Source organism: Pleurodeles waltl, chromosome 4_1 (genome assembly GCF_031143425.1).
Source record: "Pleurodeles waltl isolate 20211129_DDA chromosome 4_1, aPleWal1.hap1.20221129, whole genome shotgun sequence".
Classification (NCBI taxonomy): Eukaryota; Metazoa; Chordata; class Amphibia; order Caudata; family Salamandridae; genus Pleurodeles; species Pleurodeles waltl.
Genome location: NC_090442.1, coordinates 310,737,355 through 310,759,876, shown reverse-complemented (window position 1 = coordinate 310,759,876; position 22,522 = coordinate 310,737,355). Strand labels below are relative to the sequence as shown.

Sequence of the window (22,522 nt, the reverse complement as noted above, 5' to 3'; positions counted from 1 at the left end):
CTAATGTAAACAGATTATAATAAAGATAATCTTGCCCTCTAATTGCCTGCTCTCTTGCAGTATGCCTTGAGAAGATGTTTGATCAGCTGTTTCATCACTTCCCAATAACACCTATTCTACCTTGATAGCAGACCAACCCACCTGACTTTAAAGTTCTGCTGCCCCTACAGCAATGTACTTACTGGTTGTGTCAATGTCCTGACTCTCTTTGTCAGGAGAGGGAGCATCAATTGTACCATGTGTAAACTCTCCTTTGTGAGCTTATGTGTAATACTAATAAGTCCAGAGGAACACGAGCCCTGAGGTAGATTGGATGTTATGGAGCAGTTTTACAATTCTTTTCAATTCTGGGTGTGACCACCTGTCACTTCCAGCCCCTAGAGTTCTCTGCACCACACTTGTCATGGTCTTAAGCATGGACAGGAACTGCACAGACTTTTCAGGCTTGGATAACCCCTTATATAGAAATGTAGCTTGACCTTAAGATGGCCAGCTGATCTCTGAATGACAGCATGCCTCAACTGGATATGGTTCCAGTTTAGTCCCATCCCGAGGATACCCATGGATCGGCCACATCATATGGATAAGTGGCTGAAAGGAGGAATCCTCAGGGTCATAGTGGCTGCCATGGTCGGTGGCAGGGAGAAGAAAGATTATATATGTACAGATTCCTGGGTTGAGGGTGACCTATGTGGTGATAATGCTGGTGGAGGAATGGGTTGATGGCTGTGGTGTGGGACTGCTGTCTTGCTGCCTATGTTTGTAGGGGATTGGGTAGCCCTGCAGGTCCACAGATAACCTCCTTCTAAGAGTCACCTCTTCTTGAGGGTAGTGGGGTCCAACTCCTGCCATGCAGGTCCTGCTAAAATCATTTCCAATGTCAAGTGGATGCAGAATCTCCTTTGCCTGACATCAGGCAATTCTAGAAGCTCACCTTTGTCTTTCCACTCAACACACAGCCTATAGTTGAGGGCTTTTTCAGTGCCAATGTCAGCATTCCTGATGTTGTATTAGCACCTTGCTGCTTGAAAGTTTTAGTTTTGAGTCAAAGCATCTCTTGAGCAGAGGGTGGCTCTTGGTGCTGAGCAACCCTGGCGGCAATGGACGAAGCAGACTGTCAAGCCCTCTTGGCCTGAGTCTCAGTATCTAGCTACCTCAGAAGCAGTGTTCTCTCTCCACACACACAGCTCTTTTCAAGGCTGAATCCAGAAGGGTCAATCCTTCTGTGTGAACGAACTTATGGGTGTCCATAGGATTACATTTGTCCTAGATGCAGACTTTCTTGGAGCCACAGAATCTCTCTCCTACGCAACGTTAGAGACATCTTGAAAAACTGTGTTTGGGCTATCCTCTGCATCACCTGGCTGGATCACAGACTGGCCTTTCTCTTCTGAGTAATGTCCCTCCAGATATTTGATTCCGAAGATCGCTGTCAGCTTCGATAGTTTCTATTACTGCATTTTATAACATACTCTGTGACACTCCCTACTATGTCATGTGTTAGAATGAAAATGTCACTTACCCAGTGTACATCTGTTCGTGGCATTAGTCGCTGCAGATTCACATGCTGTGCATAGTCCGCCGTCTGGTGTTGGGTCGGAGTGTTACAAGTTGTTTTTCTTCGAAGAAGTCTTTTCGAGTCACGAGACCGAGGGACTCCTCCTCCTTTGTTTCCATTGCGCATGGGCGTCGACTCCATCTTAGATTGTTTTCCCCGCAGAGGGTGAGGTAGGAGTTGTGTATGTTAGTAATAGTGCCCATGCAATGGAATGAAAAAGTATGTACAAAATAAAGTTTAAGTAATATATTTACAAATTTACAAATGTTGAAGATTACTTCCAAACGGCTACAGGCTCCCGGGGAGGCGGGTGGGCGCATGTGAATCTGCAGCGACTAATGCCACGAACAGATGTACACTGGGTAAGTGACATTTTCAGTTCGGTGGCATGTGTAGCTGCAGATACACATGCTGTGCATAGACTAGTAAGCAGTTATCTCCCCAAAAGCGGTGGCTCAGCCTGTAGGAGTGGAAGTAGTTTGAAATAAAGTTCTTAGTACGGCTTGACCTACTGTGGCTTGTTGTGCGGATAGCACGTCTACACAGTAGTGCTTAGTAAATGTGTGAGGCGTAGACCATGTGGCTGCCTTACATATTTCGTTCATTGGAATATTTCCTAGGAAGGCCATGGTAGCGCCTTTCTTTCTGGTTGAGTGTGCCTTTGGTGTAATAGGCAGCTCTCTCTTTGCTTTAAGGTAGCGGGTTTGGATACACTTAACTATCCATCTGGCTATACCCTGTTTTGATATTGGGTTTCCTGTATGAGGTTTTTGAAATGCAATAAACAGTTGTTTTGTTTTCCTAATTAGTTTTGTTCTGTCAATGTAGTACATTAGTGCTCTTCTGATGTCTAATGTTTGTAGTGCCCTTTCAGCTACTGAGTCTGGCTGTGGAAAGAACACTGGTAGTTCTACTGTTTGATTTAAGTGGAACGGTGAAATAACTTTTGGTAAAAATTTAGGATTAGTTCTTAGAACTACCTTATTTTTGTGTATTTGAATAAAAGGTTCCTGTATAGTAAACGCTTGAATTTCGCTTACTCTTCTTAGAGATGTAATGGCAACGAGAAATGCAACCTTCCACGTTAAGAATTGCATTACGCAATAATGCATGGGTTCGAAAGGTGGACCCATGAGTCTTGTTAAGACGATGTTGAGGTTCCATGAAGGAACAGGTGGTGTTCTTGGTGGTATAATTCGGCCTTCCATAAACGCTTTAATGACAGGTATCCTAAATAGTGAAGTTGAATGGGTAATCTGCAGGTATGCAGAAATTGCCGCGAGGTGTATCTTTATGGAAGAGAAGGCCAGATTTGATTTCTGCAAATGTAGTAAGTATCCTACTACATCCTTTGGAGATGCATGTAATGGTTGAACTTGATTACTATGGCAGTAGCAAACAAACCTTTTCCATTTACTTGCATAGCAGTGTCTAGTGGATGGCCTTCTAGCCTGTTTTATGACCTCCATACATTCTTGGGTGAGGTTTAAATGTCCGAATTCTAGGATTTCAGGAGCCAGATTGCTAGATTCAGCGATGCTGGGTTTGGATGCCTGATCTGTTGTTTGTGTTGTGTTAGCAGATCTGGCCTGTTGGGTAGCTTGACATGGGGTACTACTGACATGTCTAGTAGTGTTGTGTACCAGGGTTGTCTTGCCCATGTTGGTGCTATTAGTACGAGTTTGAGTTTGTTTTGACTCAATTTGTTTACTAGATATGGAAGGAGAGGGAGAGGGGGGAAAAGCGTATGCAAATATCCCTGACCAATTCATCCATAGAGCATTGCCTTGAGACTGCCTGTGTGGGTACCTGGATGCGAAGTTTTGGCATTTTGCGTTCTCCTTTGTTGCAAATAGGTCTATTTGAGGTGTTCCCCAAATGTGGAAGTAAGTGTTTAGAATTTGGGGGTGAATCTCCCATTCGTGGACTTGTTGGTGATCTCGAGGGAGGTTGTCTGCTAGTTGATTCTGGATCCCTGGAATAAACTGTGCTATTAGGCGAATGTGGTTGTGAATTGCCCATTGCCATATCTTTTGTGCCAGGAGGCACAGCTGTGTCGAGTGTGTTCCCCCCTGTTTGTTTAGATAATACATTGTTGTCATGTTGTCTGTTTTGACAAGAATGTATTTGTGGGTTATGAGGGGTTGAAATGCTTTCAACGCTAGGAATACTGCTAACAATTCCAGGTGATTTATATGCAGCTTCGTTTGATGTACGTCCCATTGTCCTTGGATGCTGTGTTGATTGAGGTGTGCTCCCCACCCTGTCATGGAAGCATCTGTTGTTATCACGTATTGTGGCACTGGGTCTTGGAAAGGCCGCCCTTTGTTTAAATTTATACTGTTCCACCATAGAAGCGAGATGTATGTTTGGCGGTTTATCAACACCAGATCTAGAAGGTGACCCTGTGCCTGTGACCATTGCGATGCTAGGCACTGTTGTAAGGGCCTCATGTGCAGTCTTGCGTTTGGGACAATGGCTATGCATGAAGACATCATGCCTAGGAGTTTTAATACCATCTTTGCATGTATTTTTTGTGTCGGATACATGGCTTGTATAACCTTGTAAAAATGTTGGACCCTTTGTGGACTTGGAGTGGCTATCCCCTTTGTTGTGTTGATTGTCGCTCCTAAGTATTGCTGTGTTTTGCACGGCAGAATGTGTGATTTTGCATAGTTGATGGAGAAACCGAGTTTGTAGAGGGTTTGTATGACATACTCTGTGTGGTGTGAACACTTTGTTAGGGAGTTGGTCTTGATTAGCCAATCGTCTAGGTAGGGGAACACGTGTATTTGCTGCCTTCTGATATGTGCAGCTACTACTGCTAGGCATTTTGTAAATACTCTTGGTGCGGTCGTTATACCGAACGGCAACACTTTGAATTGGTAATGTATTCCCTTGAATACGAACCTTAGGTATTTCCTGTGCGAGGGATGTATCGGTATGTGGAAATACGCGTCCTTTAGATCTACGGTTGTCATATAGTCTTGTTGTTTTAGCAGTGGTAATGCGTCTTGTAGCGTGACCATGTGAAAGTGTTCCGATTTGATGTAGATGTTTAGTGTTCTGAGATCTAAGATTGGTCTCAGTGTTTTGTCTTTTTTTGGTATTAGAAAGTACAGTGAGTAAACTCCTGTGTTCCTTTGTGAACGTGGTACAAGTTCTATTGCGTCCTTTTGCAGTAATGCCTGAACTTCTAATTCGAGAAGGTCTAAATGCTGTTTTGACATGTTTTGTGTTTTTGGTGGGACATTTGGAGGGATTTGGAGAAATTCTATGCAATAACCATGTTGGATAATTGCTAAGACCCAAGTGTCTGTTATCTCCTCCCAAGCTTTGTAAAATTGGCTTAGTCTTCCCCCCACTGGTGTTGTGTGAAGGGGTTGAGTGACATGTGAGTCACTGTTTGGTTGTAGGGGTTTTGGGACCTTGAACTTTTCCCCGGTTTCTAGGGAATTGTCCCCCTTTGTACTGTCCCCGAAAGCCTCCCCTTTGGTACTGTCCCTGGTAGGTAGACGGTGTTGATTGTGAGGTGCTGGCTTGTGTGGCTTGACCCCGAAACCCCCCTCTGAAGGGTGCTCTGCGAAATGTGCCAAAAGTGCCTCTGCCCTGCGGGGAATAGAGTGCGCCCATGGCCTTGGCCGTGTCAGTGTCCTTTTTCAATTTCTCAATTGCCGTGTCCACATCAGGTCCAAACAATTGTTGTTCGTTGAACGGCATATTGAGCACTGCCTGTTGTATCTCGGGTTTAAACCCGGATGTGCGCAACCATGCGTGCCTTCTTATGGTTACCGCGGTATTTATTGTTCTTGCAGCTGTATCCGCTGCATCCATAGAGGAGCGTATTTGGTTATTAGAGATATTTTGTCCCTCCTCAACTACTTGTTTTGCCCGTTTCTGTAATTCTTTGGGTAGATGCTCGATGAGATGCTGCATCTCATCCCAATGGGCTCTGTCATATCGCGCTAGGAGCGCCTGAGAGTTCACGATGCGCCACTGGTTTGCAGCTTGTACAGCAACCCTTTTTCCAGCTGCATCGAACTTGCGGCTCTCTTTGTCCGGAGGTGGGGCGTCGCCTGATGTGTGCGAGTTGGCTCTCTTGCGAGCTGCCCCTACTACAACTGAATCTGGTGGCAGTTGTGATGTGATAAAAGCAGGGTCCGTGGGCGGTGCTTTATATTTTTTCTCCACCCGTGGAGTTATCGCTCTGCTTTTGACAGGTTCTTTAAAGATCTGTTTTGCGTGCCTTAGCATTCCCGGGAGCATAGGCAGGCTTTGATAGGTGCTATGGGTGGAGGAGAGGGTGTTGAAAAGGAAGTCATCCTCGACAGGTTCTGAGTGTAACAACACGTTATGGAACTCTGCTGCCCTAGCTACCACCTGTGCATACGCTGTGCTCTCCTCAGGTGGTGAGGGCTTGGTAGGGTACGACTCAGGACTATTGTCTAATACTGGGGCGTCGTATAGGTCCCAAGCGTCCTGGTCATCTTGGCTCATGGTGGTATGAGCTGGTGAATGTGACGGAGTTTGTGCCGGTGATGTATGAGTTACAGGTGGAGGAGAGGGTGGTGGAGTTACTTTCTTCACCACTTTTGCTTGTGGTGTTTGTTCTTGTGTTTGGAACTCGAGTCTCCTTTTCCTCCTGATTGGGGGAAGAGTGCTGATCTTCCCTGTCCCACTCTGAATGAAGATCCGCTTCTGGGTGTGGTCTACGTCAGTGGTTTGTAACTCTTCTTCAAATCTGTGTTTGCGCATTTGAGAGGACAGTGATTGTTCCTCTGAATACGAGCTGGCAGTCGGTTCGGTTGCTGGGCGTTTTGGCACCGAAACTGTGTCTTTGCTTGTTTTCGGCTCCGAGGAGAATTTTCTCCTTTTTGTAGTCGAGACTTCTCGGCGTCGATTATCCTCGGTGCCGCTGTCTCTGCGTCGAGCAGCTTCGGTTCCGCTGTCTTGGCGTCGACCCTTTTCGGCAGCACTTTCTCGGTCCCGAGATTGCTGTGTGCCTGTGTCTCGACCCGAGTCGGACGATCTCGGCACCGGTTCGCCCTTTTTCGGTGCCGATGGACGGTCACCTATTTTATGGGTTGAGCCATGGCGTGTTGGCAGTGGCGTCCCCTGGGCCTTGTCTGTTTTCCCGTGTGGTGCTTGTTTCGACGTCTTACTCACGGTTTCTTCGACGTCGAACTCCTCCGAGTCCGATTCATGGATGGAGAAGGCTTCCTCTTCTTCTCCTTGTTCCTCGAACCCTCGTTGTCCTGTCGGCGTGGACGCCATTTCAACCTTCTGGCTCTTCGGTCACAGAGCGTCTTTCGGGACCGAAACGCACGACAGGCCTCACACGTTTCTTCCTTGTGCTCGGGGGACAGGCACAAGTTACAGACCAAATGTTGGTCTGTATATGGATATTTACTATGGCATTTAGGACAGAATCGGAACGGGGTCCGTTCCATCGGTGTTGATGTTACACGCGGTCGGGCCGACCAGGCCCAGACGGGGGTCGAATTTACCCCGAAGGGCTACCGGAGCTCTTCACGATTCGGTGTTGATTCTATCTAACCCGATACCGAACTAAACAATACCGATGTAGTTTTCCAAAGTTCTGACTATCTTTCTGTCCCGAAACCCAGAGCGAAAAGGAACACGTCCGAACCCGATGGCGGAAAAAAACAATCTAAGATGGAGTCGACGCCCATGCGCAATGGAAACAAAGGAGGAGGAGTCCCTCGGTCTCGTGACTCGAAAAGACTACTTCGAAGAAAACAAATTGTAACACTCCGACCCAACACCAGACGGCGGACTATGCACAGCATGTGTATCTGCAGCTACACATGCCACCGAACATAGGGTTTCTGGTTGGCTTGGGTATGCACCTAAGCCAAGCAGCACCCACCACTCAATTTTAGGAAAATAAGGTACACACCAAGGAAAATCTGTGTTCATCATCTGGTAGCCTGGCACAGAGCAGTGAGGCTTATCCTCAGAGGCAATGGGTAAAGCGTTTGTGCAACACACTCACACCAGCAACACAACAGGAATACACCATATTATATAAAAAATATGGTTATTCTACTATAAATATATATGTCATAGACCAAATGACAAATCATAACTATTGGACATATAATGCAAGGAATGAGATGGCATTAATTACCCTGACAGAGCAATAACTAACATGATATGCATCATCACATTAGTGAATATCTAAATCATGAATTACAACAGACGTTGAAAACAATGGTATACAAACTACCTCATTAGTGTACATAACGTACCTTCGCTGCGAAAGCACACAAATCACCATAGACAATTAGAGGGCGCCAGGAAACCTGCGTTCCTTTTAGGTCACATACGGTAGATTTCTTGTCCCCCTTGAATAGGGGTGTATCTAAAAATCCAGGTATCGGTCGTAGGAGCACCTGTGTGCTTACTTGTAGGGTTATGGTAATTCTGTGCCCAATGCGCTCTTGATGGGGGTGCATACACACAGTTAGTATGGGTGGGAAGACTGCGTCCTCACGTGTAGGGTCAACAGTGCAGTTGCTCACATGCGAGTGGTTCAGCTGCTGAGAGTAGCGCAGCCAGGCCCAAAAAGGAAGGCAAACCGCCAGCCATACAGTCCCTGCAAGTCAGAGGTGGTCTCTGTGATCCCCATGCGTGCCCCTCACTTCCGAGTTGAGGGGTTAGTCACCGGTGTAGGGGGCTGACAGCAGCGGTCGGTCTTCCTCTTCTTGGTGGCTGGGCTGCGCGTCCCTCAGCATGGAACAGGGAATCCTTGCAGCATTCCCTTGCAAAGTGCAGCCCCAGGGGGGTTGGGAGCACACTGCCCAAGAACACAGGCATATTTGGGACAATGACAGCACTCACCATGCACTCTTTAAAGAAACCAGATAAAGTGCTCTCCACGTGCTGGGAATGCAGAAGCAAGTGCTAAACCGACACAGGTCATAAGAAGGTTAAAAAATAAAGCGCTCACCATGAACTTATTGTAGGGGCTGCGAGGGCTGAACTCAGGAGTACCACAGCCGATTTGGAGGCAGCCACCAGTCCCAGGAGAACACTGGGGTGGACACAGGGCAAGCAGGCAGGCAAGCCAGCACAAGAAGCCTTATTAAAGGGTGTCAATATCTCCAGCAGCCTAACAGACGGGCAGGCCATCACCCAGCACAGCAGGCAGTTCAAATGGTGATGTCTCCAGACAACAACTCAGTGCCTTAGTAGAACAGGGTCAGGGAGTAGCTGGCAGCAGGGCAACAAACAGAAAAGCTATCCAGTGAGTCCCTTCGGCTACCCAGCAAGTAGCAGACAACAGAGCAACAAAAGCAGTCAAGATGAGCATTCGTTCTGACTGAGGCTCAGTTTCAATTACAAAAGTGCTCTGCCTATATTGGGGGGGGGGGGGGCGCAAAGGTCCTATACTTATACTCCTAAATGCCTTTGATGTAGGGGGCGACTCCAAAGGAACCCTTTCAAATGTACAACACCCCCTTTCAAACCAGCTCTGGCTCCAGACTTCAGTAAGAGGTAAAACAGCCCTTTGTGTGAGGGCAGGACACAACCTATACACATTTCAAGTATGAATAACGTCTCCCTCCCCCAGCTGAGGAAAACTATCAGTATGCAGATGTATCTACTGTCACACCCAGCCCTTGTGTTGTGGCTGTCTGGAAAGTATGCACAAAGTCTAACTGTCACTCAGCCATAGACGTGCATTGTAACTACTAGGACATGCAAAACATAAGACTACATGCCCTACTTTTTACTTACACAGCACCCTGCCCACAGGGCTACCTAGGGCCTACCTGAGGGGTTACTTAGGTATAATAAAAGGGGAGAGTAGGCCATAGCAATTAGTTTGCAAATGCCAAGTCAAGGTGGCAGTAAACTACGCAGACTCTGCAGTGGCAGGCCTGAGATAGGTTTGAAAGGCTACTTTTGTTGGTGGCCCACTAGTAGCATTTAATTTACAGGCACTGGGTATATAGCATACTACTTCACAAGGGACTTACAAGCAAATTAAATATGCAAAACAGGTATCAGCCAATCATACCTTGTTTTGGGGGAGAGCACAAAAAATGAAAAAAAAACTCAAGGTGACCACCCAATCTGAGACCAATATGTGCAACGTTAGCTCTAGCAAATTAGCGACAATTATTTGCCCAGTTTTTGCACTTGTGCACAATTTCTGGAATACAGTCCCAAGGCTTTATGTTCCTAAGAATGCAACTAGCCATTCTACCATATGCAGTTCTGTCAGAGATACAAATAGCTATCAATGGCTCTCTACAATGCATAACCACATCTCAATCTAGGCGAACAGCTTCCGTCATGACAACTGATGTATATTTCTGAAAATTTAGTTGATTAGAGACCATCACCTAGTTCCTTTAATAACTAATGCACAAGCCTTTTTCTCTTGCTCTATAATTTGGAAAAAAAAATTACACCGAAGTTAAACAATCCTTCACAACACCGATAAACTAATTTAAATATTGTATGCATAATAACTGATGGATTCTTGGTAAATGTCATAAGCACAAAAAATATTGAAGTAAAAATTTTATGAAACCACAATGTTGCTTATTAAAATGCTTGAAAAATACACAGACAAGACATTTTGGTCAAGGTACGTTTATTGTCTATGCTTCAACCTAATTCCTCCAAACCACACTGCAAGTCACAATCTATAAAACTATCCAAAATTGTTTATTAAAAAGGGCCAGAGCACTTAACAGATGGGAACATTCAATTAACAACCAAAACTATAATGTAATAGCCCAACCACGACAACATTCTCACTTTCTTAGGCATCTTTTGTTTTGCATAAATGTGTACATTGCCCATGGTTCCTTGACCAAATAGCCACGCCACTTTAAAAGCACTTAGTGAGTGAACAACATTAGGTTGATGTGGTATCTCACTCGATAAAGCAAACAAGAAAGCACGAGTATAGATATTGTGCAACTGAGAATGAATGAGGTACATAATGGGAAAACTTCCAGTGACCAGGTGATGTGCTGGGTACATGAAAATGGGGATTACATTTAATCTAGAAGCCAGCAACAATAAAGGAATTTTAAGGACCGTAAATATCCGGGCTAGATAAACATTGCAACATGAAACAAATTACCAAACGTAGTAGGCGGTGCTTCAATTTGAGATATATCACAAAAAGCAAACAACAAATGTTGCTTAAATTTCAGAATATAGGCTTGTAAGGCACGCTCATAATAATACAAACGGTGCAACACATTAAAAAAATATTCATATGAAAGATTCTCAAGAATGACAATTTAAAGAAGAAATGTGTGCTTTTGGAAACCATGGTTTCGGCAACCCTCCACTTACTAGAGGGTGCAGAACAAATTATGTGATCATCTATTTCGATTACTCTACAAATTATCCTCGAACTATTTGCTGCAGCACAAGATTAAAGTAGCGTATTTTCCTAGATAAACACTGAAAAACCTTTATTTTTTTAAATAAAGGACAGAATCCTGTGATCACCTCTTGCATATTAGCCAAAAGGGTGTGCAAATGCTAAAAGGCATATTTGTTAGCACTATGAACCTATCCAATCAAAATGATGTTTTTGTTGGTAATGGTAATGATTGATAAGGCAGTGGGAAGTAGTTGCTACCACACAAATCTATTAATCTGAATTCTGCGGCTTATGTGAAAGCATGCACATACAAATCACATACTCCTGCTTTCTTCTAACACACGACTAGCCCCTGTAGAAACTGTAAGTTGTGAGGTATTGGGTCAATGGCAACCAGGTATTTTGTCCAGTAACCTGAGGTAAGTATACCATCATGGTAAATTGTAATTAAAAAAAAAAAAAAAATAGAAAATCAGAAAAATGATGCAAGGGCATTTCCAGTAAATCAATGTATTCAATAAAACCCACATAAGCAGCTACTTCAGGGTCTGAAATCTAAGGCAGTAAAATAATATATTATAAAATGTTTATAAAATAGCAGCACACACTAGGTGACAAAATACAGCAAGGTACTGTGATTATGAAAGAATTAAACAAATCATAGCTTTTTAGCAGCGCAAAAAAAAAAAAAAAAAAAAAAAATGTGAATCTATTCTCTACATTTTTTGGCTACATTTGGCATTCTTTGTCCATAAAAGGTATTTGTTTAATTTCTTCAAGTAGCATGTTCTGTCTGAAGTGCATCTCCTTTTTTGACTCAAAGAAATGATATTTTAAAGAAACAAAGTTCAGTACGCCAACTATTAAAACAACTGTGCAATTAACATTATTCTATGGTCTCTTTACCTTAGAAATGCAGCAGGGGCAATTTAAAATGCAGTTTTTGCATCAGTAACAAATTACCATCCTTGAGGTTTACTATACATCATTGTATTAGTTGGATGGTGTTGAGCTCTTTCTGCAACATCAAACAGTAAAACACTTTTTCAGACATTTAGTCTGGAATGTTGATACATCCTAAATACCATTAAATTCTCCAGCCACACCACAATTAAATAAGTTACTTACCTTTAAGTAGGCATCCACAAGCCCAGTGGAGCACCTAGGCCATCTTTTCACATCTATAACTGCCTGAGGTGGGATACCTTAGGAATTAAAATGTTAAGTTTGCCCAATATTTATCTATTGAAGTACTTAGGAAATTGCAACTTTTTCACACAATGTTTTATCCCCAGGATTCACAAATGTTACAATGTCCGAATTGAATGGCACAAAGCTGAATGCACCAAGCAAGTATTTCATTGTACAACAATATCCACTGGGACCTCTTGACACCCCCTTATCTTCAACAAATGATTGAACACTCTTTAGACATCAAATTGGTGTAACACCTTCTTTTCAACTAAGTAGAAATGTTGACATTCTAAATTGCCTAGATCTGCTTGGAAAAAGGACTGCCTAGCCACAAAGGATAATGATAAATCATTGAGGATCACTACAATCTTTAATGATGAACGTTCACTTGTAAATAGAGCCTTGCCTCCCTCTTCTTTGGGTCTTTGCAGTTGCATCTATTGAAACCTACACTTCAATAAGTCCAAAGAAAGGCAATGAAGAAAGAGAATAGGCATGCGCCCATCTGGTTTCCTAGTAGAAGCTGCCAAATGCAGTGATTTACTGCATGTGTGTTGACAATTCTGTCTCACTTCAGCAACTGAATGGACCTGCTTTAAGCAAATCTGAGTCAGATGTTGCTAAAGTCTGCAAACTACTGAGGTACTCTGTGATATGGCTGTTGCATGTTGTCTGAAACAGAGGAGATTGGAAGCTCCTAATCCCTGGTTTCTATGCCTTTTGCAGCCTCAAACCCTTGGACAGTGCCTGTTTTCTCTTCATCTTTCCTTCCCCTCTAAGGTTTTTAATGGGGCCACAGAACCAGCCCGCAAGGTCATGGACAACATGGGTATACATGATAAAAGTACTGCATGCTTCAATCTGTGAGGCTGAAGGCATAACTTTTTCACTGAGGTTATGCACATTCAAAGCACTTATTTGGCTTGATAATGACAGAATAAAAACATGCAACCGGGAAAATAAGTGTTAGCTTTGTATGGTAATGGAAAACCTTCAACGTAAGGGTGGCAAAAAGCTATCTAATCTATAGTCTAGATTCTAAAGTCATTCAACACAGCTTATTTTACACTACTTTAAAGGCAATATCATTAGTGAAATTGTTTGCAGTTGTACATGGGTCTTTAGAGTTTAAAGAGTTCATTTAGTCTCTGATACAATTCCCCGATTGATACTAATTGCATGGGTATGGAGTGGAGGTAGGTTGGGAAATTGTAGACGAGTGGAAAAGCTAAGGATTAGAGGTGTCTTTTGTCTCTCCTCGTCAGATGCTAGTAAAGCGGATGTAATTTTAATACCGTGAACCTCAGATTAGGACTGTATAAAACAATGGTTAATGTACTATCTGATTTAGTAGGTGATAGAAGTTTTTTATTAGCCTCTATGGTTAAGGAATCAACCACGTTGTAATACAGCTCTACATCCACATTTTAATTTTTTGCATCTAGTTACTTTTTGTGATGGGTAAATGTACTGTGGCAATTTTGATAAATGAAGAGATCATGAAAATTGTAGTGAAGAATCAATTAATATTAGATTTTGTTTAGTCACAAGCTATCCTACTGTAACACTTAAGTAGGCATGCACAATAACATTTGCCTTACTTGTTTGTGGGCATTAGGGAGTGCCATAATTAATCATTAGGCTTTCAAGTACCATTTGGTACATATTTTATACCATAGCTAGGGCAATTAACAAAAACATTTGTTCCAAACACAGTAAAACAAGATTTCAGTTGAAACTCTGTACAGAATACACACAAATAGGGTCACACATGGTAAGGCAGGATAAGAACCCTTCTTACACATTCTGAAGGCTGTAAATCTAAACCTATACCACAATTTTAATTTACAAACACAAACTCACTCTGGGAATTTATAGGCATCCTGAGAAATGGTAACCTAAGCTAGATCAACAATGAGGTATGGCTACAGTGCAGACAAACAATGAGGGGATTATGCGAAAACACCTATGTACTATATGTATTTCCTCACTACTGAGTAGAGTAATTGATTTACAGGTAAATGATGAAATATTTGTATTTATATAAATGCTGCTTTCAATTACCATACCATAGCCCTGCCAAAGAAGTCAATGCTTCTGGCAGAATAGATCGGGTTTGCTTTGGAAAGCATGGGAGGTAATGAGGAGATCAATGGCAGTGACATTCAGGGGCATTAAAAGCTTTGAATGTTGGACTGGAATACAATCTGTCAATTAGTCTGAAAAAGTGTGAGGTGGTTAAGACTAGAGTTCTGGCTCTCTCAATATACGCAAAAATGTTCAAACTTGCTTCTGTGATCATGGATAGACGGTCAAACATCTATCCATCCTGAACATTGAGAGGCATCCATACTTGTGTTACCCACTTTTAAATGGGCTGTTGGGAATTAAATAGCAATTAGTACAGCATATTTGCTCATTATAATTCCCGGATTGCACTTTTCAGGAACCTGCTTTTATTCACTGGTATCGTATGAAGGATCAAATTAAATATGAAGTGGTGAGAAAGCCCCATAGGGCCCGGACCCTGCTTACCTCTGTGGCCAGAGTTTTACTAAACTGGGTAGGGGTATCTGACTTGGGCAATCTGGACTGCTATCCAGAATTCTTGCTATGAACAGACATCTTTAAAATGCTGGATTTTTTTTCTAGCACTACACAAGGTGTGCTTATCCTACTTGGAATTTGTTTTATTGTCGACATAAGTCTGAAATTTATAGTGTGTGTGTGCGTGCGCCATAAAACAGCCTTGCGGTTTGTGTGGTGTGGTGTTGAAAGAAGCCATAGAGCACAGAAACAAAGCTGCGTAAGAGCACCTATCTGAATGAAATTGATAATCTCAGTGGGTTAAAACCAGCTGATTCACTACTTTAATAAGGTCATGCAAATGAGAAACTCCAACAACTTCAGATAGGGTCCCTTATTTTAAAATAACCTTAACTATATGAGAACTATATTATTCTAATTTTCTCTGACCCAAGAAACTACCTCAACGGTCTACAGGCGGTGGCAAAGCCCATAGTGTGTTTAAATTTGCAGAAAACTGTACTCTACTTAAGGCCAACATGAGTACCATTCAATGTAACCAATAAAAAAAAAAATTATATGCAGAGCAGTTAATTATGTCAATAAGAATTATGGGTGGGGTATTTGAAGACCAGGTCTTCAAGATTGAGGTATGTAGCAACCAAAGTCATGAACGTTGGGGGTAGTGCAGTAAGCTGTGTAGACACAAAAAAGGGAGCATACACAGGATTTTTACTGCATACCTCAGGAAATGTTGGCGTGTATTTTTTTAGTTTAAGGTGACACTGTCAGCAGCGGATTGAGCTTTAAGTGGTCCAGATTAGTGATTTTTTTATTTTTCAGGCAAGAAAGCAGGAATCTTTTTACTTCTTCCAGAAAGAAGCTATTTCGCAACATTCTCATAGAAATAACGTTACCTCCAATTCCTGTAAAAAAAAATAAAAAAAAAAATAAAAAAGTTGTGGAGGAAGCATCTGATTTTTGCAGACAAAAAAAGCCTTGCTTCCATGCTAAAATTCAATGTCTTCCCGTATACCGAAGCAGAAGTCCGATATGTGATGTTTTGATTTAGCAATTAACACATCTCAAATACTTCCAATTATATTTGGATGATAGAAAACAATCATTCTGATGTACAACATCAGGAGAGGAGGTACGTTTAATTCCTTACAGAAGGGTAAAGTTATTTAATCTCTGTTACAATCTGTTGGAAGTGCTTGATGAATGGGCTTATATTTATACATAATGAGAGTGATTTGGCTGAGGCAGTCTTTTGAAAAAGGTTTGTAGAAACACGCATAGTGGTGTTTGTAAAGTAGAATTTCTATAATAAAAGTACCATTAAATTCCATGCCTAGAAATTCAGTTGAGAATGCAGACTGGAGAAAATATTAACCATAAATATTTTTCACAGCAGTTTCTTAATTCAAAGTTACCTTATGAAGGTCCTACAATTTTGAAAGTATTATGATTAGTCTCTTTTTCACGTTGTCTAGATTATCACTATAGTAAACAGGCAAAAGGTATCCACCCATATAATACTTCTGTAGAGAAAAAGGGGGCCCCAGCCATATGAGAACGAAAAACAACTATCAAAATGGGAGCTGGTGGATTGTTTGGAACTGGCAACTGGATTTCGGAGCACATAAGGGAATGGTTCAATAATGCACCTAATTTATGTGTAATGCAAAAATAAAACTCGTTTTACTTCCCAGGAGTCCCACTTCAGGCAGTGTAAAGAGTGGAGATCTGTAATTTCTTCTCAATGAAAGGATAGCAACAAAGTGTACAAAGTTTTGCAAGAGAGTACTACATTTTGCTCACCACGACTGTCCTAAACCCTTCCATTTATCCCATACGAAATTTTGTAAAAGTGCTATTTGAATGAAATGGTTTATAATAAAGCAGCTCATGGGGAATAATAAAAACACTGAAATTAGTATTGGGAGGGAAAGCTAAGAGCGTTTTTTGGTTCATCATACCAGATAGACTGTTATGGTTTGCACATAATTTGACATAATTTTGAACACTAGTTCCAAAAGAATATCACCGCAAATGTTTGACTGAAATAAACTGAAGAGTCTGGTGATGGGTGCAGTCCAATTAGCAAAATGGTAGCTTTATAGCACAGGTTGTTTCATCGTTTTCCAAGCTTCAATAAATGATAATTTTAATGTTGGATGTAGATGCTTCCGAAAACACTGTGCAAAACATTCCGCAGCCTGGTTGCATCATTAGCACCTGCATTTTCAATTGCCAAGCCGCTGAAGAGTCCCGGTGTCCGATGCAAACTTAGATTATATTTTTCAAGCTGCTAAAAGAATCAACGTGTATGCTATTTTGATAACAAATTTCATTTAGCCGTACTGGGGTGATAATATTGTCCATGGCAAAGTTTTAAAAGTACCCTTTTCTCTGAAGTAGATTCCTTTTTTTTAAACAAACCACAGTTTAATAAACTTTTATCAAATCATGTTTAGCTCACTAAGCAAAATGAAAAACTACTGAAAATCTGTCAGTCAGGGAGCCTATCTTCTAGATATAGTGACTGGAATTTTACTGAAAGTAAAGAGTTCCCTGCATGTGTGATACCTGCAAAGAAGTCAAACGATATACACGGTAACTAAAGACTTCAGAGCTTCAGGTGAAAACAGCACAGTAGCTCCGCTCTTCTCACTCTCAATAAACAACCATTAGTTAAATAAAAATATAAAATCCCAGCTCAACAAATACATAAGACATATGAAAGAATCCGTCCAACCATAAAATTACGCAATTTTAAAACTGAACAGCTGTTTTCAAAAAAGTAGAAAGGGTGCATGTTCTGGCTCAAAGTCCAAAGTGGGTAACAAATTATCAAACATCTATGTAGGCGAAAGCAAAAGCTCTGGCATCTGACGTTTAAACATTATAATACTTTGTCATACCCTATTGGAGGAGATCCTACTCACCTAAAACTTAGGAAGGTTTTAAAGCCTTGCCCCTTTTCTCTTTAGACTTTAGCTGTACACTTTTGTCCCCACAATAAGTTTCATAATGACAGTGCCAAGAAAAGCATTGATACAAGTGCCTTCTGCAATATTTTAAAAAACAGATGACAATTGATCTTCAACAAAAAGGCACTGCTCATCAATGGAATAATCACTATATACGTTGTTATAAATCTATATTCACGATTTGAGAACTGCATCATCTACACTATAATCATGTTCACAAATCATTCCATATGAATTTGTATAATATGTGTATTTATAAGAAACTTATCATTTGTCCTGTGTTCCCCATTTTTTCTTTTTGACTGACATTAACTGCTGAACACTGAAACTGGTTATTAGACTGTGGATTCCTCCAAATCGTTCTAGGGGTCTCCAACTTTAAATGAGGGCCACAGAAATATTGTTCATGTAATATATGTCAACCCTAGTTAGAGTGGGCATATACAGTTGTCCTTGTTGTGTATTCATTACTGTACCAAGCAGTCAAAGAACCATCCTCGAGAGGAGAGTGCTGAAAAATGGGGGCTCAATAATAGATATTTGCAATGTAAAAAGAACGCTAACGGTAAAAACAGGTTCATCTTGAATGAGTGGGCTTCCTCTGCACAGTTCTCAAGGTCACAAAAACAGACAGGGAATATCTCTGCTAACTGAAGTCTTAGACTCATTACTATTTCAGACAACAAAAGCCTTGGAACTAGAAACAACTTTATAGATGGTGTTCTTTTTAAAAAGGAGACTCAGTAAGTGCCTGGCATGTATAGCAATGGGTTTGTCTTGCTCCGGCACCTTAATTTTAATCACCCTTTGATCTTAACTTCGATTTATTTGACAGTGACAACAACATACAGAATGAAGACAGCAGGTGGAGGATGGGAGCTTCGAATCAGAGAAAGCTTAAACTGTTTTAATTACCATGAAGGTCACCCACGTTACTCATATTTCAGGCTCTCGTTTTCAACTTCTGGAAACAAATTATCCAGCAAAGAAGACTTTTGAGAGAAAGTAGCTGCACACACCCAATTGTAAGCAAAAATGTCAGCCAGTCTCTGTATTGCGCCAAGTTGAAACTTACAGATGACAAATGGAGGGTTCCAATTAATTGTTCTATATCTTGCTTAGAGGTCATACCTCTTTAGTTAGTAAAGTTTGTATAGCTCCACTGATATGAGCATGGAAACCCAGAGTGAATGAAGCCTCCTATGTTTATTCGTAATATCAATCAATAACACAAAAAACAATTAATACTGCGTTTGAAGGCCCAGAACTTTCCCTACGTGGAGACACTGAAAACCTATAAACCTCCTATCGCCACTGAACAAAAGGGTTAATAGCTCACGTCAAGCTCATTAACTTTCTCTCGAGCAGACGTTAATGACACTACAAGAAAATGAAAGGAATGTTTATTGGCAGGTCTCAATTATATTCACAAACGACCTTCCGAAAAGGCACCACTTTGTCTTTAAGAAGGAATAAAATTCTCAGATGCATAAAGAGAATGGAGCTTAATGATTATGCACTACGAGGAAAGTAAGGCCTGAACTCCAGGTTTAAAGGTGGAACGGTCTGTGCATCAATGCTAAATCAGGTCATATCTAAGGAGAAACAGGTTTCCTCAAATTTGAGGACTATTGTTTTGTTTTTATCCAAAACACAATAATAAAACCAGGCCATTTAGTTCTGAGTATTTCTAAAAATTTGTATTGGCTTCATATACAATCTCGACTTGGGAAAAAGACGACTGATGAAAACCTAACTCGTCTCAGGTAATAAGTGCAAATTATTCAGACCCCTGTAAGTACGGACCTTAGTTATGAAGGTCTGAGAAATGGGCCTCTACCCAACTGTAAGAACTGCAAGATCTGTCACACAGCTGCACAATCAATACATAGTTTCTTTTTCTTTTTCCAAACCAGTACGTCACTCTGTAATGGATGATTTAGTGATAAACATGTAAGCCAGCCAACGGTGGCTCTGGCAGGAGCTTGACATACTAACAGGACATAATTGATGTAATAGGGCAGAATGGCTGTTGCTAAGGCACAATGTCAATCTGCTACTATATCGCCCAAGGCCAGCTGAAGCAGAGAGAGAAGAATAAAAAAAGACATTGTACAAACTTCTTTTGAAAATGATGAGCCTGTGCAGAGGCCAGCCTTCATTAGTCATAAAAACTAGCCAAAAATAAAAGGCGTGCAGAGGTCATGGGCAAGGTTATGCACAGAGTTATACTCCTGTGGATTGGCATTTGTTTTTTGCATTATTAACTACTTTCAATCACTTTGGGTACATGTACGGTGTTGTGGTATCTCCCAGTGTTTTACAATGGAAAACTGCCACGCTTAGGAATAATGCCTGCTCCACCCTGAGGTTACTTGGTTATGTATATTTTGGCTTTTCTTTTGTTGGCCAAAAAAAAAAAGTTTGTTACATTGTTTGAGCACCCTCATCCGAGGGGGTGGGAATGAAAAAAAAAAAAAAAAAAAAACACTAACATGCATCAAGACCATTCCAAGAGGCCTTCAACAACCCACCTAATCACAGAATGCAATGCTTAATATTTTCTCCAAAGAAATAATCATATGTAATGTACTAGAATATCATTGTCTGATAAATACGGATTCCTAAATATAGTACACAAAAATGTTGCCACACTGTGATTATTCTGACATACAACTAAATCTGAGAATATTGTATTTAAACCTGGTGCAAACAACCGATTAAATGTCAGATGCTACAAAATTCATTTTGCATGACTCAAAAAGACACCCAAACTTTGATTTCTTGAAGATGGGCTCATAGTGATGACTGCAACAGAGATGTTTTTGGGACAGAAATGAAACCAGCAGCAAAGTTACTTTGGGTTTCAATGAAAGTTTCAATGCAGGTTGGGATACCATAGTATCGCACACGCGTGAGGATATTTTAGAAGATTTTGCAGGTTTCATTAAATTATGAAGTTCTGCAATTAATACAGACTCATTTCTTTGACAGGGCTGCTGTTCTTAATAAAATTCACAGAACTGGCAGGAGAATGGGCAATTTCACCAGTAGCATAAATATCCTAATATTTCACATCTGATAAAGGAATTCTTGACATCTCCTCGCCACATACCTTCCTAAACATTCCTGGTGCCTTTTAACTTCTTTGACCTGTAACATATCATTTGAAGAGTTTGAGAACATTGCTGCATTCTCTAACACCTGAAGAGATCCTTTACCATAAATTCTGCAATAACCAAGAACAAGGAGTTTTTTTCAATACAGAGGATTCGGGAGATTATGCATAATACAAGATATGAGGAAGAAGAAAAAGAAAAAAAAAATCCCTAAACACAAACAGACAGTTATCTGATATGATTGCCTCCAATACACCTATGATCAAAGTCTGTTGCCATCATGTGAGATCTGAAATGAGGATGGGTGGCTGAGACATTACGACAGTTGAAGTCTAAAACTACAAAGCTGCTCCTACTTTTTCAATGTAATAGCTTTCCACATCAATAATCGATAATTTGTTTGGAGGAAATAGCTCACAGAAAAACATATGCATCTATGGAAGATTGTTGTTGAATACTGCTTCTATCCCAAATGCGGAACTACTTTCAGTAGGATGGATCAGTGCCCACCTGGATATGAAGGAGTACCATTTTGCCAACTGCACTGCATTCATTATAATGAACCAAAATTAACAGAGGTGGGGCGTTTCAGACTACCAACAATTAAGCATCGATCTTCTTAGGTAGCAGCTACCACTGACAGCACAGAAGTAAACAATCTATTTTATAAGATCCAACAAGAACCACTAACAAACTACGAGGTAAATCGATAACCTGTTGCTTCTACATCTCAAATGGTTCAATATGAGTCCTTGTTCAGTATTACCCTCTGACCGATCCTCTATTTCTTTGCATTCAGTGCATGAAAGCACCCAACTAATTTTCTTAAATTAAAAAAAATGGGTACCTGCTTAACATTACACAAAAGGAAGATAATCCCACAAAATGTTTACATTTATCTATCTAGCTTGAGTATACATATCAGTAAGAGTGAATGCCGTAAAAGCATACAGACTGTAACAAACATATTGTGGGATTCCCTTCTGTAGAACATCAGACACCAAATGCATTTAATAACTCAGATTTTATCCTAAAATAGCTTTAAATAGTTTCTATGTGCGAGCAGATAAAAAAGATTTCATTCAAAAATAAAGAGGATGATTTTGTGCTGCCATCCTCACAAGTTGATGTCCCTAACATCTGTCGGTGTGCTGGCCTGGTCCAGTTCTTCCATGGTCTTAGATGGATTGCTTTGTTGTTGCTGTTGTTGCCTTAGGTTGTTTAGGAGGACGGATTCAATTTGTTCTTGGCAAGCTTTAAGGCAATCCTAAAATGTAAAGTAAAGATTACTGTCTAGCAACAAAGCTAACAGATATATTCATTAAAAACCTACTACTTATATTACAAATGTGGCCTACAGAACCAAAACACTGTAGAGTAGATTTGTTTGGCAAACACAACAGAAACATTATTCAATTGAACACTTTACATTAAGTATCACTATAACCAAATGAACACAAGAAAATTGCCAACTAGGCCTTGAGCCAACTATGCTATCGGTACCACTTGGGGGGATAGGGGTGGGGGAATGGGTTCTATCATGATTTATTAGCAAGGTATGGACTCCAAGAAATGGAAATTATGTGATAGCACGTCATAACTCTTTGCCTTTTGTGAGTTACCACTCCACTCCCAACATACCTTGATGTAAATGGGCATTTCGCCATAATTTTTATTGATGTGATTATTAAAAAATACAATTACGGTAAATGTGATTATATAAATTGATAATTATAATAGTAATTATGAT

The 22,522-nt window shown here is 40.9% G+C and overlaps 1 protein-coding gene across 2 annotated transcripts in view; it reads right to left on the bottom strand.

The window, feature by feature from the left end:
• Nucleotides 1-10,170: 10,170 nt before the first annotated feature.
• The window catches only part of CCND2 (cyclin D2), a 65,606-nt gene continuing 53,254 nt past the window's right edge, over nucleotides 10,171-22,522 (bottom strand). For both annotated transcript variants that reach the window (XM_069228407.1, XM_069228406.1), the window contains exon 5: nucleotides 10,171-22,039. In XM_069228407.1, coding sequence (XP_069084508.1) covers nucleotides 21,890-22,039 — 150 coding nt within the window. In that variant the 3' untranslated portion in view covers nucleotides 10,171-21,889. The remainder of the gene's footprint in view (nucleotides 22,040-22,522) is intronic.